Source organism: Taurulus bubalis (assembly GCF_910589615.1).
Source record: "Taurulus bubalis genome assembly, chromosome: 2".
Classification (NCBI taxonomy): Eukaryota; Metazoa; Chordata; class Actinopteri; order Perciformes; family Cottidae; genus Taurulus; species Taurulus bubalis.
The window spans coordinates 9873718-9893469 of record NC_136590.1 but is presented as its reverse complement, the minus strand read 5'-3'; the positions used below and the strand labels follow the sequence as shown (position 1 = coordinate 9893469).

Below are 19752 nucleotides of genomic sequence, written 5' to 3'. Positions count from 1 at the left end.
CTGCTCGTATTTCACACCTGCAGAAGGTCAGAATTTCAACTCCTGAGTAAAAACTCTTATTAACGCTTATTAGCTGCTGTATATTATTTCAACATGAAGGCATTTTCTATGCAACATCTAACATGTGTGTCATGTTCCCACTTGCAAACATGGCATGCATCAATGTTAGTGTGAGAGAATATTAGCACATTCTGTGTGTGTGTGTATGTGTGTCAAAATGTTCAGACGGGAGCATTGAGTTTTGGTCAGAAGAGGGAGTTGGACAGCTGCAAACAGATGCTGTGAGCTGGCTGTGACCTCCTCACCTGTTTAACCTCAGTTTAACCAAACAGTAAATCAGTCACTAATCCTCCACGACCAACTGCTCACTGAACATATTGACTGAGATTAAGCCCGACAAAAGTACTTCCACTGGAACTCATTCTAAAAACCATCGGAAATGTAAGTTAGATTTTTTCACGCTTCATGTTAATTTGAATAATAATTATCTTTTTTAATCATTCAAATCTGTAGTCGGCCAACTGTGTGCATGAAGGCTTTGTATCTTTGCTGTTGGGAATATGGAATGAAGTGCTGCAGTTTGGTTCGTATGACGTACATAAAATAGAATAACTGTACAGCGTGAATGCATGGCAGAGCCGATAACAAAAAGAGCAACACCTACACAAACACTTACAAAAGAGGATGCAACAGCAACAACAGAATCGCAGTAAAGCTCACACTGTTTGAGTCAGGCATTCTGAGCAATGCAGCCAAAAGAATCATGTAGAGAAAATATTGCCATCTCGTGTGAATTTCTTTCTAAAATAAGTGATGGGTAGGTCCATGCTCCATCATATCTCTGACAACTTCAGCAAACACTAGCAGCATCTCACTGAGCAGCTGAATTCTCCTCACAGCTATTACCGTCTTTGAACCCAAAACAACACTGATCCAGCAAATAAAATTGATATGTAGTATATCTTTATATGTATTTTTAAGCATGTGGCTTGTTCGTAGTGCATCGTTCAATCCACACAGACCTAACAGATGCTCTGCAGGGGGGTGGGGGATGGGTCAGACAGATTAATTTGTGATTTTTTTTTTCTTCTTCTTTCAAACAACAGCATTGTATCCTACTTATGTAGAAAAGAAGTGGAGGCATAATGAGAAAAGAATTAAAAGCACTAAAGAGCACTAAAATAGAGCAATAGCCAATGGGCATGCAATACAAGCACTGTTTGAAACAACTATAATAACAATGATATAGACATACTAGACTGCTCCCGCTATCTAAAACGACAAAATCATGGCAATACTGTCATACTCTCCCATGTCCACTAGATGGCACTGGCAACCAGCACTAGCTAGTTCTAGTTTTGTTGTTTTCACACCGAAAGTCACTCACAGTGATCAGCCCTGGGAAAACACACATGCACGTTATGCAACTCTACCTATCAAGGCGTCTACTGACTCTAAAGTAGAGGCTGTTCAATGCTGGTGACGGTTACATGAAGAGTTCGTTCCTCAGTTGACAGGAGAAGGAAAAGCAGCTATAAAGCCTGCAATGCAGCAAAACACAGAGAGATCCTTCGTAATCCTGTAATTCCTCACAGACCTCTCCAAGTGATGAGTCTCACACATTTAGCAGATTGACTTCTTTTCTAGCGATCAAGGCCCCAACAAAGCCCATTACCTGTCTTTTTAATCTATTTGAGTATTTCACAATCACAGCCCGATTTCATAACGAGTGCTGGAGAGTTGTGCCGGAGAGGTGAAGGGCATGTGAATGACACCTGCAGCACAATGACCACTGCCCACAACACATGGCCAAAGACATGGAGCCGATTACATTTCCATTTAAATCAAATTGCATGAATGCAAGTTTAAATGGCACACCAGATGACAGCCATACAATATTTGATAGTGGTGGCATGCAACCACGCATTAGTTTAACGAGTAATGCTCATTAAGACTGCTTTACAGTTTCCATGCTGTGCTATGAGCGTTCTTCTTTTGATGCACTACAGTGAGAATCATTCAAACTGTTCATGCATGTCATGCAACGTTCCACAGAGTTAATTTCATGACAAAATTATCAAATATTTATGGCAAATATTGAAGGTGTGCTCGATTAAGGTGAGTCTAGTGACGTACTGAGATTATCTGGTGCGTTCTAACAGCTGTTAGACATGTTAAATCCACTGGGTGGCAGCACAAGCTCCTGGGAAATACAAGCCTGAAAATCCGCTCTACAATGCAGGGCCTGTTAATCGGTTGTGAGCAATGGGAGCATCCTTACCGAGCCAGCTCCTGTTCAGGTACACGGACACAAACACTGGAGGAACAGTGAAGAAGTCCACCACCGAGTTCACCTCCAACCAGAACCACAGCTTGTCATTGGCAGCAATGAACTGATGGGAATGAAGGGTCAAAGGTGAGATTCACAGTTGACAGATAAGAGTGCAAATAAAGGACATCTAATCGCTTTACTTACACGGAGGCCAAAGTACAGCAAGAAGAACACGTTGAACGCCATGTCGATCTGCAACGTGAAGTCTTTGTAGAAGTTCTGACAGGACTCGATTGGACTGTTAGAGAGAGAGAGAAATAAGGTATGTTAATCTCCTACAAATATTGGTGGTCAAGTGAGGAAAGGTTTGGTAAAATGCATTTATATATATAAATGTATATACATCAATGGTATAAAAAAGCATAAAAGATGCATTCTTCTTTTCCTTTTTCCACTTTTAAGATTTCCAAAAGAAGAGGGAACTTAAGTGTTGAAAAAAGTGCAATAGTTGGTATTTTCCAATGTTTTTTTCTGTTGAGAAAGGGCATGCATTTATTGTCACTCAAGCAATAACTTGTCGAGATGCCCGATTAACCCTTAAATAACTGCAAAACAATCTGTCATATTCCAGGTGCCATATCGCATTATGAAAATGCCGCTGTTTTCCTCAACGGCCCGCATTTCCGATCTCATAAACATTTCAGGAACAAATTAATTCAAACATGATGGGAATGCAGAGCCAAGGCAGTAGTTTAAGGGTTAAATACATGCAGGGTTCATGTCTTATTTTATGAAATCAGGCAGCCATAGCAAATGCTAGCAATGCAGTGAAGTCTCACCCTCAAAAAGCTTGTATCTGGCACTAAGAATAAAGAGAAATAATTAACCAGATGAATGTGGCTGTAATAGGTTAGTAGGATTGTGTCATAAAAAATATGAACTGGAAGTTAAACGATATCCTTCTCAAAATATTATTCACACCTAAAATTAAAACACAGGTTCACATTCAAAATTCAAAACAATGCCGTGGAGAAAGACAGTTAATTGATGTAATGTACATCTGTGATGTGGAATATATGTTTGATTAATATATCATTTAAATTAAAAGTAGAGTGAAATTTATAAAAAATAGAACAGAAGATTTTTTGTGATAGAAACAATGACTGGTTAATCGTGTTAGTGCTGAAACAATCAATTGATAAATCAATTAGTCGTTTTCCAGAACATATACAACAATTTTGTTATTTGATTAATTTGCTAGTTCTGTCTTCTAATATGTCATGATGTACTGTTATTAATTTGGGTTTTGGACTGTTGGTCAAACAAAATAAGACATCAACTTGGACTCTGGGAACTTGTAGAAATGATCGATTGATCAAATAGAACAATCTACTATAGAATAATTGATTACAAAAATAATAATTAGTTGCAGTCGGGTCAGTAAATGAGATGATTAACAGGATAATAAAAGCAAAACATATACCTGTATACAGTCTATTTCTGCGACACAAATGTTCTTTAATCAAAATTTAAATTATAATACGGGATATTCTATTCATTCTACCTCATTCATCTCCAAAAATGATACAATCACAATGATTGATTAATTGGATCACTTTCCCAAAGCCCAGGCTACCCTGCATCATGTGTTTCTTTGCTGCAGCATGTCAGGGCCCACCGGGTCCCTCTCCTTCTTTCAGTTTGCTGCTGTGCCTCTTTGTTAGTCTTCTACACTCAACATTCAACAGCAACAGTCTCCCCTGTGCTGTTTAATACCAGTCAGATTAAAGCAAATTGCTTTTGTTATGTAAAAAAATAAAATCCCATAAAACGCTGTCCTCATGGAGTTGGAATTAGGTAACATTGAAATACCTCTGGGATTATTTTTTAACCGATCCAATGCACAGTAGTGACACTCAGTTGATGATCAGGGTGGTGATGTGATGAGAACTCAATCTGTCTTTATCCACCTCACGCTAATGTCCCATCTCATCCCAGGTTCAAGCGAGACAGTATTGATGAACATCCTGTTTATTTACCTTAATATTTATCTTAAGGGCTGACAAAAATAAAATAAAAGATCCTTATCAACTTTGTGCATCTTTTTGCACAATACACACCCAAAAAAAGGGGATCTTCTTTTAGGCACATCTCTGCTAGATCTAAGAATAGTCCTAATATACGTAGATATAGTTCTGCCCTCATTCACTGTAATGCCACATCAGCCCGGCAAATCCCCGTCATAGCAGCGTGACAGACCATATAGCGGAGGCAGACCTGCGGTGTTAAATAATTGAGTTTCAGTAGACCTGCTTTGGAAGAGGACTAAGCTGGTTATGGATCACAAACCCTCTTGCCCAAAGTCACTCTGGTCTCTCTCTCCCTCATGCAATCCAGACTCAGATCAAACAGGAGGAGACCTTCATGTTATGTGATGGCACTGCAGAGGAGCTGAATGCACTGAGAGGGAAAGGTCACGCAGATCACTTCAACCAGGAGTTGTTTGAAAATCTTCATTACTGTACAAGTTCACTTTTTTTATACCTTACTTTGAGCAATATATGTAATATTGTTATGAGGCAAAATAAACCAAACTTCTCCAACACATCTGACAAACTGACTAAGCAGTTAAAAAAGAAAGATGTTTTCTGATTGGGCTATATTTCAATCCATCATAAGTCGTACTTTTTTTGAGAGGGAGTTTTTTCCTGTTTCGATGCAATGGTCCTTAGACAGATAATGTAATATGTTGTACAGATTGCAAAAGCTCTCTGAGGCTAATTTGTGATTTTGAGTAGGGCTGCAACTAACGATTATTTTAATAATCGATTAATCGGTTAATTCTTTTTTCAATTAATCAATGAATCGGATAAAAGAACAAAAAAAAGCATTAATTTCCAACCCTTTATTCAAAAACAGAACTCACAGTGCAAATTCACAATGCAAAAAAATCTTCAGAAAGTGCACAAACAGGTTGCTCCTTGAACATCCCTGAGCTGTTAATTGAAAAAAAAAAAGGACTAACACAAAAAACATACACATGTATGCTTTGCATCTGCCAAATGTGAGCCCTATTTACTGTAATTGATCTCCTTGGAGCAGAGGCTGCATTTAGCATACCCTGCGTTATCAATATGTATGAAACACTGGGACAGTGGGAAGCTGTACTGCTCCTTTCACGGCTGTTTTGACCTCCACCTTCAGACCCAGCTCCACTTCAGCTCAGCCCTGCATCAAGCTGCGCTGCATATAGAGCGTCCTCTTCCTTAAACTATTTCATTCACATCATCTGATCAATATCTGGGCCTCTTATGACCACAAAATCACGTTGTTGGCTAAGCCCAACTACATGATTTGCTTAATTCTACTTTGAGTAAAAAAACAACCTGCAGCCAGATCCGCCGGTGTGCCGGTTTAACGTTAACGAGTGACAGCGTGAACTGAACCAGACCGGGGGGTTATGGCATGTTATGGCATGGCCCTGATTGGCCAAGACTCGACACGTCACATCAAAGATGTTTTATTGAGAAGATCACAACCTCAGCTTTTTTCAGTGTCTCACTCTAATCTCAGACACGCTGGCAGGCCAGTTGCTCTGCTCCTCTCTTTTTCTTCTTCTCCGCGACTTATTGAATGGCGTAATAATCGCGTGACAAATCGATAATGAAATTCGTTGCCAACTCTTTTGATCGTTTTTTATCGATTCGTTGTTGCAACCCTAATTTTGAGCTCTAACAAAATAAATTGAGTTGAAATTAATTGAAGTCGTGAACTCAAAGATAAAACTATAGGACAATGATATGCCAGGCTGTGGGTTTGCCGTCATGTTGTGAAGTTGTTCTCCCCCCCATTAACAAAAGAATAAGAGTCTACTAATAAGAGTATGAGTATTCAACTCCAGCTTTTTTCAGTACTCAGTGTTGAGTTTTGACACCCAGATCTAGTTTAACAGTGATGTAACACCGGACTACATGAATAGGGTGCAAAGTCAGACACGACTACAACTTTAGAAAGTAAAACTTCCTGTGGGACCAAACTGTCTTCTTCCTCTCTGTGCGGCTCGGAGCTGGAGTTCTTCTCTATGAATCTAAGTGGGTCTTGCTGTGTTGACGTCTGTCTCTCTCTGTGACAAGTCCAGCCAGGTCAGCCTGCCCATCATAGGACAGCCTCAGCAGCCCCACAGGACTAATTACAGGAAGGGCTGGATCTGTTACTGTCGGCAGCCTCTTTGAAGCATGCAAGAGAGCGGTTGACTGGCCGCTCTTCCTTTAAGTACTGGGCCTGTTGGCTTGACAGGTAGTGAAAAAATACTGAATAATAGAAAGACCTGGACATGACTGAATGAAAACTGGGACAAAGAGCCTTGTAGATGAATATGAATATAAGTCATTGAACAGGTGCCGCAGCATCGTACCTCATTGTGTATTTATAACAACGCCTTTCTTATGCTTAAAAAGGTTAAAGACAGAGGTCATAGGTCAACCTTCATGAGGTGTACAAGGTAATAGGCGCCAAGTTCTGAGAACAGGAGGCCACAGATGGCATTGGTGAGGATGTAACTCTACCTGAGCCTGTCCAGATAATGAAATGAGATCATGCTCGAAACCGCAAGCCAAGCCCTCAGCTGTGTGGAGTCTTATGAAATAACAAATAACCTGAACGCCTGCCCCCAGGAGCATGAGCCAGATTACGCAGCGGAGACTCCCTCTGGGCTCGATAAAAGCTTTTATCCTGGTGTATTTTGCTATTTCTTAATGGCACATCCTGTCCGAACACCACCGGGATGCAGTAACGGTACACATGAAGCTAAAAGGCTTTCCCACTTCCTCCAGTTTGATGAGTGACGGTGATTGGTTTTGAACAGGAACTTGGGTCTTTCCTGCCTATTTAAGAGTTTGATCCTTTTAATATAGAGATTAAGCATCTGTGAGCACTGGCAGTGTGTCAACAGAGATTGCCGGCAAACTTGGAGCAGTTTACCTTGAAGGAGATTGAATCATAACAGCACAAGTATGTGCTCTCAAATACCACATACAGGGCACAAAGCACTCAATGTTATTAAGGATAAAACTACGCCATATGCACTATATGAGAATTTACGAGAGGGTAGGAACCAGTTAACGGCTGTAGTCTCTGAGGGTAATCCAAATCATAAATCTTTCCATGACACATAACCAAAGACCTTCACACAATTGCAAAATGTCTACATTCCTCTGATACAAAACTGGAAACACAGCAAGGGACATCAGGACCGAACACCTGGAGACCAACTCAAGGCCACTTCTCAGTTTTTTTTTATCTCTCAAATATTGTGGGGTGGAACAAGTTAAACAAGGACCTATAAACCAGAATAGCATTATTAATGAAGTATGTAAAAAACTAAAAAATACTTACTCAGAAGAATCTATGAAGTATATAACAAGGGCTCCAATGCTGAGAGCAAATACAAGCACCACCTGGGGAAAATGAGACAAAAGGAGCATTTTACTTAAGGTGTTATAGTTAATCATCCAAAACAGACTTTAACACAACAACTAGTTCAGAATTAAAAAGTAGATGATACATTTTCAGATACGTTGCACAGGAGGAAACCAACTGTATGCATCCAACCTGAAATTCTCATTTCTAATATCTATTAACTAATATATTAGTGATGTTTGGGGTGTGGAGGAGTTTTACAAGAACAAATTACAAACAAACATTTACATTTGAGGATGAAAATACCTTTGTTAAAGTGCATTATTCATTAAACTAGAAAAATAAATAGATCAGTGAGAAATTAAATAAGATATTAGCTAATTCAATTCAAATTAAGAATTCATAAAATGTACATATTTCTTTTTAGAGCTGCAACAATTAGTCAAACAACTGAAAATTAATCTGCATCATAGTTATTTGACTAATTGTTTCTTTGTTTATTCAGCAAAAACTCCATGACATCATTATAAAGTTGTCGACCAAAACAAACCATGTGAATACGTCAACTCAGGCTTTGGGAGATTTGGACATTTTTATTTCTATTTTTTACATTTTACAGACTAAATGATTAATCAAAATAACCAGCTGATAATTCAGTGACGAATATGATTGTTAGGTGCAGCTCTACATCTTTTGTTCTACAATTTATTTTCTTATTAGACAACCAAACTTAAAGTGAACAGAGGAGCAAATACATTAATAGGCATTAGACATTTGCTACACACCTTGAAATTACAGAAATGTGTTTCAAGGTGCTCAGTGAATGTTTAATGCCTACAAATGAGCATTGACAGACCTTGATACATCTCGTCAGCCTATTATAATTGCGTTATATAAACCAGAAAGAGAGAGTCACAGTTAGGAACAGCAGTGTCACAAATCAGTTACTGTATATCCGACAGTGTAAATAAACACGCGAGAGCTCGGTTCATCATGTGGCAGCGGAAGAGTGGGCGAGGTGACAGAAATGGCTTCAGTCCTCACAGACACAGACACAAACACGGGAGGATGCAGCTGAGCCCGAAGCTTTCGGTGGCCACAGTGGAGCAGCATGATAATAAAAACCAGGGCATTGCTTTTACTCTGTCACTTCGTCTATCTGGTCTTTCTGCAGGGGGGTTGGGGGGAGCTGCTGAATAAATGGACGCCTGGAGTGGGAGGCAGGTTGCAGGGTAATAAACATGAGATCCAGAGGTGTTAGCAAACAAAGCAAGAGTTGTCAGGTGACAGCTCGGAAACCGATATGGCTTACGTGAAACTTAGACGAATGCCACAGGCTAAACTGTAAATACAAAGAGTTAAATGGGAAATAAACACAGAATAAATCTGTATATTTAAATATTTAGAAGTCAAACAGAACTCGACCTCGTAGGAAAATAACCTGCACTCTCTCTTACTACTATTGTCACTCGGAATCACACAGTGAAATTCAAAGGTGACTGCTGTCATGTCGTGTTTGTCTCACCGGAAAAGAAAGTGGAGGAGGATTATCAAAAATGGACGGCAGGAGACAACAACTCTGTTTCCCACTTAGAGCATACATATTGCAAAGTAGGCTACAAAGCAACTGAAATGCAACACAGATTATAGTGACTGATTTCCGTGACTAGCCACTCGGCTGGGTGCGGGAGAAGATCCTGTTCCTTACTCGCTTTTACAAAGAGATTCCAGGCCGTTCGTATCTTTGGGTGAGGTTCTTGTTTAATGTTCACAACTGTCAATACAACTTGTTATTCATTAGCTTCCCGGTCTCCCTCTGGAGGGTCTTGTTTGCGGCAAAAACCGTGCGATCTCCCCGTCACCCATGCATCATTCATTACCTCTGTCAGTTGCACCTGTTCCCCATATAGAAACTACCTGCCACACAAATACACTCTGCACTCGTGGTCGACCTGAGATCAGAATCAGAATCAGAACCAGCTTTAATGGCCATGTAAGTTTGCACATACATGGAATTTGACTCCGGTTTCACTTTGCTCTTCGTACTTTTACACACACACAATATACAGTAAACAAGATAAATATAAAAAGATTTTTAAAAAAAAGACATTAAAGACGGTAGTCAAAAAAAGTGTAAATAGTGCAGATAGGCTCCACATTCAAACATATAATACACAGATCATTAGTTGGCGCATTTTACATTTTGTAATGTAGCACCTAGATTTTGTATTCTTTAAAAAATAGTGTTGACCGTACATCATTTATTCATCTTTAGAACAGGGTTGGGCAATAATTCAATATGATTTATTGTCTTTCTATGGAATCTTATCGTTATTAAATAATATATTTTCATATAGATACCGTGAAACACAATTACAGTCTAAATTGATAATAACAAGCACATACCAACAAAAATTTCTCAGAAAATCTGATCATTTTGCTCAGAAGTTCAGAAATCAAATGAAAAAAATACTCAGTCATTTTAATTTGTCACGCCTTTGATTCACACCACAGTATGTAAATGATGTGGTTAATTCATAAGGACTATTTATTTATTGAATAAAAATAAAACGTGCTATATCATGACATATCTTGGGGTATTGATGTCTGGATAGATGATGATTTGGCCGTATCGCCAAGCCCTACTTAAGGCAAAAGCAAAACAACTTATTAATACTGTTGCAGAATAAGTATCCTAATTTTCTCATGTAAAAGTCAGTGCTAGTGCTCAACCAAGAGAGACACAGAGATGACCAGAACAAATGTTTTACATTCTGGAATACAGTGCCAGGCTATCTGCGACCCTACCTGGCTTTCATCCATTTAGAAATAGCACAATAGCCGCCCTGAACAAGAAACCAATGGGCATCCATAATGAATGAGCTCAGACTAATTCATTTCCATGATGTAAAATTGTATTGTCAACCTGCAACCACTGATGGCTCTATAGTGACAAAAAGCACCCGCATGCAAATTTAATTGACCCTTCCTCTTTGAAAGCCAGGAAATCTCTTTATGCCTCTGACCATCATCCCAGTTTAGAAAGTGGAAACAATGTTGGTGCAACCCTAGAAATGCTAATGCCACCGGCTGGGGAAGATTCAGTGACGGCAGTAAATAACACACAGGCTGCAACAAAGAGGGGGAAATCATGACTGGGTTTGTCAATGAGGTGACAGCAGACGGTGCCAGCATTCAGCATTCATCTCAGTCAGCGGATAATGATGCATCACATCTGTATCAGGAGATGGTTCCAGCTACAGACTCACGGAAGGCCGACAACTGCATGATGACCACAAGAGCTGTCAAGACATGCTCAGTCCAATCCGCATTTATTTTTGTTAACAAACATTGTGTACTCTTTATTTAATGCTGTTGCCAAGTACACAATGGAAGAAGGAAATCACAAAGTGATACAAAACAATTATATAATCATCATTCGCTGCCAGCAAGGAAACCACTTTTCAGAAACTACTGAGGGGAAAAAAAGATATACTGCCAGAGATTTTTTTATTATTATTATGAAAACAGTCCAGAGCAAGTCTCCAGTAATATTAGAAAAGAGAACAATTCAAAGTCTAAGTCGAATTTCCAAATGCAAATTCAATGTTTAGTTTTTTATATATATATATATATATATATATATATATATATATATATATATATATATATATATATATATATATATATATATTAAGACGTTTGATTTTCAAGGTAAAATATTGGGATTGAGCAGAGGATGTTTTATGTACAACAGATCGTTTAATCCTTTGAGGCAAATTTGGGATTTTGAGCAGTATACACACTGTAAATTAAATGGATTTGAGTGTTTCTGCTTTTACGTCTCAAAATAAGCTTTTAAGTCATTTTTCACAGTGTTGAAGTTCTCTTGACTTTCTTTAAGTCTTAAGTCTGAGTAAAAAACTAATACAGAACACAATCGCACAATCAGAACAAACATCCCCAAAACTGGGGAAATGAGGTTGGCTGGATTTTTTTTAAATAAAATGTAATAAATTATTAAAAATCTCCAAGTTCAACTATGAAGCGTTTAAAATGTGTAGCTATAACAGAACAACAAAATATTAATTGTATGCATGTGTGAACAATTATGTTCAGTCCACTTTCACAACAGATTATAATAGCACCAATCATCCCCGTCTATGATGCACAGTATGTCACGGCCCTGCAGAGCGCACCAGCAGGTCTCAAGCATTCAGAAGTCAACCTACAAACATCAGAGAACCCACTCATGCTCCTCCACTCTTCCTGGAGTGTGACTCACCATCAACCAGCGTGAATAACCTGCCAAAGAAACAGGAACTTTGCTTGGGCAGAATAAAATCTCTTTTACTGTGGGGAGGAAGCTCAAAGTCCAAGGTGATATTTTAGAATAACATTTTTGTTCTTCTTTTGCAGTTGGGGTAAGACACAGTGGTTGTTAGATGCAAATTAACGATGGATGCGTTTGGCTCATTGTGTATTATAAGCATAGTTTGCAGTGTGCAGCTCACTGACATTTTAATACGGTAGAAACACGCTTTACACATTCTGCAGAGGGGGGCCGTGTTACTAAAAGCAGGATTCAGAACAACCAGGTGTCAGTTTGTTCTATATTCCATTAAAGCCTACGGTCACTGTGGGATCAAAGCTCCCATTGGAGGGATGCCAGGGATTTGTGTGTGCAGTCAACTGTCCGGCGTTATTTGGTTGAACCCTCAGTTTCCCCACCTTCACATTCAGTTCATGCAAGTCTAGCTGTAACTGTGTGCAGCTTAAATGTGCATAGGAGCATAAGCCTGGTGTTCCTCAGGGGTGACCCTGTCTGACCCCCAGCAGCTTCTCAGGAACACAGGGCTGCTTTCCAAAATAAAATGACCCGACGACTTTCTTGGTAAATTCCAGCCAGTCTATTTGTTTGTCCTCAAATGCCATATTGATTAATAACGCATCTTGGGCATAATGACAAACACAAAAAAAAAATACAGAATAGCACAATTGACGGGGAGGTAAAAAAAAAACAAGGACCCATCCTTAAGCTGAATAATGCATTTACAGACTGTGATATGAATTGCTACATAAGTGGATTTCCATTCCCCTTTAATCAGCTTTCTTTTCCAGAACTTGAAAACTGGTTTTGAGTGGCAGAGTGATTATAATGTTCAATCAATGGAGACATTTTCTCTGGCATGAAAAAGTATTTGTTCTTTTGAATTATTGTCATTTTCCATCCCTGAAAAACTACAGGACAGCCTTAGAAAAATATGCACACACGACTGTAATTAGGAATTTTTTATATTATTTTGCTATTCATTTAATTGACCGTGAATCACCCTGCAAAGATACAAATCATTTAAATTACACTTGTGATGCTTGTGTGGTTTAGAGCAGCTGTAATTGTGTGAGAGAGCCTTGTGAGAGACACCTTGGTCATCATGACTGTCCTCCATAACTAGACTTTGTTTACAGACTGCAACTTCAGCTCTGCAGTTGCGGCTGAAGCACCATGATGGATGATGGCCACTCACATCAGTGTGACCTTTTGATGCTTTGGGGTTCTCAAGTGTCTATTTAGAGCACTTAGAGAACACACAGGGCTCAAATAGGGCTCCACAATCATGGCTCAAATAATAATCCTGATTATATTGCGAGACTTCAGTGGATGAATGTCAATCAGAATTATTAGTCTTTGCCGATAGAGTAAACAATTACTGAAAGGCCCCTTTTGTGTATCAACCTTGTGACCACACAATTTTAAAGATCGTCAATGTCTAACAAGATAACATGTTGCGTTACAACTTAAAAATCATTTCTGATGCTCGAAGTCTTGTTTGTGAACGCAACAGCAAAACAGGCCCACGATTTCAATTACTATCTGCCAACAAACCAATTTTTGTTATCAATCTGCCAAGATGTTCTCATTATACATGCAAATATAAGCTCTATCTGCAAATTAGATGGTTAAGAAAATGATAGATTGGGCCTTCAAGAGACAACTGTTCAGCTCAGACATGCGCTCACTGGCGAAGTCTCCATGCTTGTGGTGACAGGCAAAAACAAAACATGCATACTAATGGGGTATTGGATGCTTCTCCTGAAGCCCGACACCCTTCTAAAGCATGATCTTAGCATTACATACCCAGCATGTGTTTCATAACAGGCTACAGCCTCATCTTCCTAAACAAGATATTATGATTAAATGGTCAAAATCGCAGCTGTTCTGTGACAAAGTCAAAGGGCAGGAAAGACCAAAACCACTGTAGTTACTCACTGCGCTGTGTAACATTCACCGATACATATAGTTCATCGTTTCACAACAGGAAAAAATTAATTTGATCAATTTGTTTTCGGTCTATTTGTTTTCAACTTCTTACAGAGAAAAATGACCATGGCGTGAACAAATCATGGCCGATTAAAATGTCGGCGTAGTCTCCTGGACGTCACCCAGAGGTTTCTAAAGAGCCGTTGTGAAGCTCAAAGTGGGCGGAGCTGAGGTGGGACAGATGACGCAGCAGAGCAGACCGCTAGCAGCTAGCGAACCGGTACAGCACCCACATGTCACTCAAAGCCACCACACCTCAATTATGCCCGACTTAATTTAATTTGAATAAATTCACCCTCGTTACAGTTGTCATGAAGGGGGAAATTAGCTATAGAGATCAAAACTGTATTATATCCAGGCTGTTTTCTTCTGCTGTAAAAAAGAAAAAACGCCCATCTGATCATAAGTTATTCTCTCGCTAATTTAGAGCGGTATAAGAGCATCTTTTTTATTTAAATTATTGCTCAGGACTAGTCAGTATTTGTTGAGCATTGGTTGGGACATGTCCGTACCAAATGATACGCCCTTTACACTTGTGTGTTTGATAGCCTGGCCGATTAGCTGCCATTGTTATGTAGATGTAGATTGTGTAGATAACTATTAGCACAGTAGTATAAGTGATTGACAGCTGTCACGTGTTTCCTGGAAATTGCAAAACACCTTTTGCTATAAAAAAAGCACAACATTTTCGCAGTTATTGGGATCAGACTCGAGGGTAAAGAGTCACCATGCTCCTCATGTTTAAGGTTTTCAGTGCAAAAACCAATAAAGTGCCGTGTGCTGAAAATGAAAAATGTATGATGTTTTTTTTGACAATTATTACTTTTTCATGAGTAACATGCAACTTTGATCCAAACTAATATCCCTTAAGAGGATAACATTTCCACTTTGAGAAAAGAATGAGGGGGGAAATGAAGCCTGGCTTTATTGGCTTTATCAGAGAAGGAAGCTTCATACAGTGAAATATAATCAATGCATCAGATCTTAATGAAATACTTCATCTCATCTTGGCAGAAAGTGTCACATTACTCATTATCAGATAAGATAAGAATCAGATTGCATAAAGGGCTGCAGTCACTGACGACAGCAGCAGAAGGATGATAAATATTATATAATCCCCAGACGTGTGTGGTAAGAAAGTAGCTCATCATGTGTCATTCTGATCATGCCCGAGCTGTTTTATCAATCGAGTGATGCACGACTGAGGCCCAACTGAAGGACACAGAGCTGGACTAGTTCAATGTGCCAGTCTGCAAAGTGTAAGATATTTCTTCATCCTCTGGTTTATCAAGGACATGAAAGTGACCAGTGAACCATAGAGTTGGTGGCTCATAACTGCAGGAGGATAGAAAGCCCATAAAACCTTCAGGTGTGGCAGGGTGCCAAAGAAAATAAAGACATTAAGTTAATGTTTCATTTTCTTAACTTTCATTTTTAGCACCAAGTACCATCTTTAGTGCCAAAACTGCTGAATGTCTCTTTTTTTCTAGGTGTAAGTAATGCCATTACTGGCTCATGTGCGGTTTGTAATTATTATTTTGGCAGAGTCCATAAACCATAAACCAAAGGACTTTATGTTTAGCAAGAACACTTTTACTGTAGGGCATTAATGTCTATTAAAACCGAACGCTGCCAGAGAAAAATAAATAACAGAAATTAACAAATCACACGGGAGATTGTACTGTTGGTCGGCTTTCATTTCAAGGAACAAACCACAAAGAAACCACAAACCCCAGCGGATGATTCTCTCTCGCATTCAACCCAACAAGTCTAACATTACTTAAAGAGTATCTTTACACCTTCTGAAAAGCTTCTTCTCACATCAAATACATGCAAGAACATACAGTATGTCTGGAAGTTTAAAGTAGTGTGGCCGACTGTCTACCTGCCAACTGTTGCTAGGAGAAATAAAATAATGAAATCACAATCGCTGTGATACATTTACTAGTTGGTAAATCCCCCCTCATGATATCATAAACCTCTGTGCAGTGTTTTGCTATCTGATAAACAGATACAATGTTGATGTTTATTTCAATGGAACATTCTGGGCTTCGTAAATAACTGTTCACATTGATGAATTTTGTCACACCAACCATTATTATTTGCCTTACCTTCAATTTGGATGATAATCATGCTATAAGCTTTTAAAATAAACCCCTGTTTACATAATTTGAGGCTTTGGGGGATGGAAACAAGAATGTTGCCATAGCTAGCTGTGGGCTACATCTTGTATCTGTTTTGAGTTTTTTAGCCTGTATTTCTTTTGTGTTTGGCCATTTTGTACTAAACAGTTCCTGTTTGCAATGAACACACATGTATGTACCGACAGTTATCACTGGATTACTTTGATACTGAAGAAAACGATTAAAAAAAACACTGAGTACACTGAGTGCTTTGCACATGGGGAGGTATTAGAGTACAACATACAATACGAATAGAATAGTCATTTTAAAACCTTAACTTGATTCAACTCAACTGAACGATTCCCTTTTCTGCTGAATGGAAATCCTCCCAGACAGATTGAATGTAATACTCTTATCAGGCATTACATTCCCCAGGGTTAGTACGCTGCGCAGCCAGTACAGTATCCTGTACTTCACGGCTTCATCAATGCTTTTCTTTTGTGCCTGCGACTTTCACACTTAAGAGTAAAACCGGAGGGTTTAAGGGATTTCTCTCTTATCTCGTCAATAAGAGCAGATTATTCCTTTGTCTAGCAGGCTTCCTGTGGAGCAGCATGCAGCTGCTTCCTCATCATTAGGGATCACTACCAGCCTTACGGCAGTTTCAAAGGGATAGACCTGCCATCTAGTAATAACATCCTCACTCCAAATGCATCATCCTCTAAAGGGGAACCAACATCAGGATTTACCAAAAATTAGAAATAAATGGCTCGTCTGACATTTAAGAGACATTTGCTAATAAAAGCTCCTGACCTACACCCATACCACAACAATCCTCTGATTTGATGTATTTATGGCTGTACTAAACAAAACACATGAAATCCAAAAGGTTACCATGTCAAAGTGGGAACTCTGATATCACATAAACATGGTCCCAAGTTCTTAAATACCAAGACAGACATAATCATTGAAGATCTTACACCTATGAAACAGTCCAAAACTAATTTACTGCTTGTCTCGGCATGTCAAAAACACACCAAACTGTTTTAATAGGGTTAAACATTAACTTTCATAAAATAACGCTGACTGTTAGAAGGAGACGGTGTGCAAATAATTGTCTCCTTTACCGTGGTGATTTATCAAACAACCCATGCTGACATGTTTCAGGAGAGGATCGTCTCGCGTCTCTTATTGTCATACATGTTGTCCTCATTTTACTCGACTCCATGATGGTGCAACAAGTGGCTGCTGGGAGGTTTGTGTTGTGGAGACAAACTACTCTTCCCATCATTTGGAGGTTTTGGGGGATGTAACAGGATGTACAATGTTGCCATCAGGTCAGTGAGTCATCTGTGGGCTACAACTTCAGCCTTGTTTTCTTATTAGATGTTTTATGTGCTCTTACCTTTTATACAGCACCCGATTTATACAGTTGATATAAACAATACTTGACGCTGTGCACACAGTTTTTGTTGATTATAGGTTCATTTCTAATAGCTCATTAGACGTTTTCAGTCCTGCACGAAGGCACATAGCCGGCTTGGAGCTGCTGCAAAGCATCGCAACACAACTGCAGTCAGCAGCAGAGGGACCAAGAATAAGGAAGCTAAGGACAAGCAGGAGGGAGCGACAATGAACACGAGGGACTAAGCCAGTATGGAAAATAAAAATGTCTAGGGCTTTGAGACACAACATCTGTGTCCATTGCTTTCTCTTTCTCTTAAGCACATTATCCCAAACTATGTCAATTGTGTCAGTTTGAGACCTTATAAATACTTAAATTCAAATACTCTCCAGTCCCAACATTTAACGTTTTGCACATTTCTAAAGTAGTAAATTGACACCAGGTAAAAAATTACAAGATGATATAAAATATTTTGTTCTTTATTTTCATATGTTACTTGTTGCTGTGAGCCTTATCATATCATCTCAAACACATTGTCAGAGAGAGTGCGTGTTGATGACATTATAATTATATACACCGTTATAGCAAACACCCTTTGGTGCTGAAAACAGTGGGTCCAAAATAACCCAGTGAACTTTCCCCAACAGCTGCTGTCGATTTATGTCTTAATATAAATAATACTTTCTCTGCATGTGTCCAACATGAGAAACCAGGAAAATGAAATCCAATATATTGTTTTCGGATATTAAAAATCAGTGTCAGCCATATTCCTTTAATGCAGGAAGCCATGTAGGAAAAGGACTGTTGTTGTCGGCAATAAGCCGGATACTCCAGAGAATGGAAGCGCCTGCAGGGCCTCTATAACCACTCACTTCTTGATTCACTCCTTTACCCAACATCAACACACCGATCTCTAATGAGTGCTGCTCAGTGAACTGGAGTAACAGGCGCCTGCTGGTTTCTACTGGAAATCCAAAAGTGAAGGAAAAAACTGACAGACTGGGGAATCGGTTCAGAGGTTTGTGAGTGCATGGTCAGATTTTATTTAAAGCTTTGTTGTCAAAGCTCAGCGAGGACAGAACATGTCCGCTGTGCTGATAACGCATATATTGGTAATTTCTGCAAAACTATGTTTTCTATACATATAACAGCAGCAGCAAAGAGGAGTAAGGCCATGAAAGCAGTGAGTCAAAAAGTTTTGCCGAGGTGGCCGACTCGTGTTGTATGTACAACACGTGTGTGTACAACGGGGGGCAATTGTACCATTTCATCTCACCTTTACTGTTTATACAACATTTCATCTCAACTGTTTATACAACATTGCGATGAGCAGCCTTTTTCTGTTTGGATGATTAATCCAAGTCGCTGACCCAATTATTGTACAAATAAGGACATGTTCACCAAGTATGTTTGGAGTCTCTTGTTCAAACATTTCCTCCTCCACCCACTGACAAAATATCTAACCCAGAAGCATGAACGGGGGCTAAAACGGTGAGTCCATTATACTTTAATAAATTAAACTAAGTAGCGTTGCCATTTGTCCAAGTGGTTTGGTCTTCAAGACAAACATATTTATTAAATGTGGCACAAAGATTTGAAATACACTAATACACATTTACACATCAGTATTACAGGCTGTTTTCGTCATATCACACTACACTGGAGCTGTTGTGAGCCATTAAAGGCCACTGAAGTACAACTGTGTGAAAAATAACCTTTGTCTTGTGTTGTAGTGCTGAATGGAAAGTGATATTTGTTTTTGCTGCCCTTTTTATACTGTTAAATTTAGGTTGCTATCGTAATAGTTTAGATTATGAAAACACACGTTTCTTTCACTCACTGTCATGGACCTGGCTAGGCTTTCTCCCTCAGAGAAAGGGTTACATTTCAGACACAATTTCCCCTGCTGAAGTGGTCAGTATTGGTATAAAGTTGTACAGCACACTTAAATTCTACATAAGACCACGTCACAGAATATAAACACATATGTTGCAAGCTGTAAGACGGTAGCTTTATATTTGGCTTTGAACCATTATCCAGATTATACAGATTTTGAAAAAATAATGAAGGTTAAAACACTGAGAAAGGGGATCCTCCTTTAAACCGTTGGCAGCGACACAGAAGTGCTCAGTTTGTGTTTCATGTTGTGTAGGTTGCACTGTAACTATCCGCGGCCTGAAACCCCAAACTCTGTTTGGCATTGGTCACTGTA

General features: G+C 39.1%; 1 protein-coding gene across 5 annotated transcripts in view; it reads right to left on the bottom strand.

Annotated features, from left to right (window-relative positions):
* LOC306752063 (calcium-activated potassium channel subunit alpha-1a) overlaps nucleotides 1-19752 on the bottom strand; it is a gene marked incomplete at both ends in the record, with an annotated part of 71836 nt that overhangs the window by 33665 nt on the left and 18419 nt on the right. For all 5 annotated transcript variants that reach the window (XM_079235757.1, XM_079235758.1, XM_079235759.1 and 2 more), the window contains 3 exons: nucleotides 2282-2393; nucleotides 2477-2570; nucleotides 7667-7728. In XM_079235757.1, the coding sequence (XP_079091883.1) occupies nucleotides 2282-2393; nucleotides 2477-2570; nucleotides 7667-7728 (268 nt within the window). The remainder of the gene's footprint in view (nucleotides 1-2281; nucleotides 2394-2476; nucleotides 2571-7666; nucleotides 7729-19752) is intronic.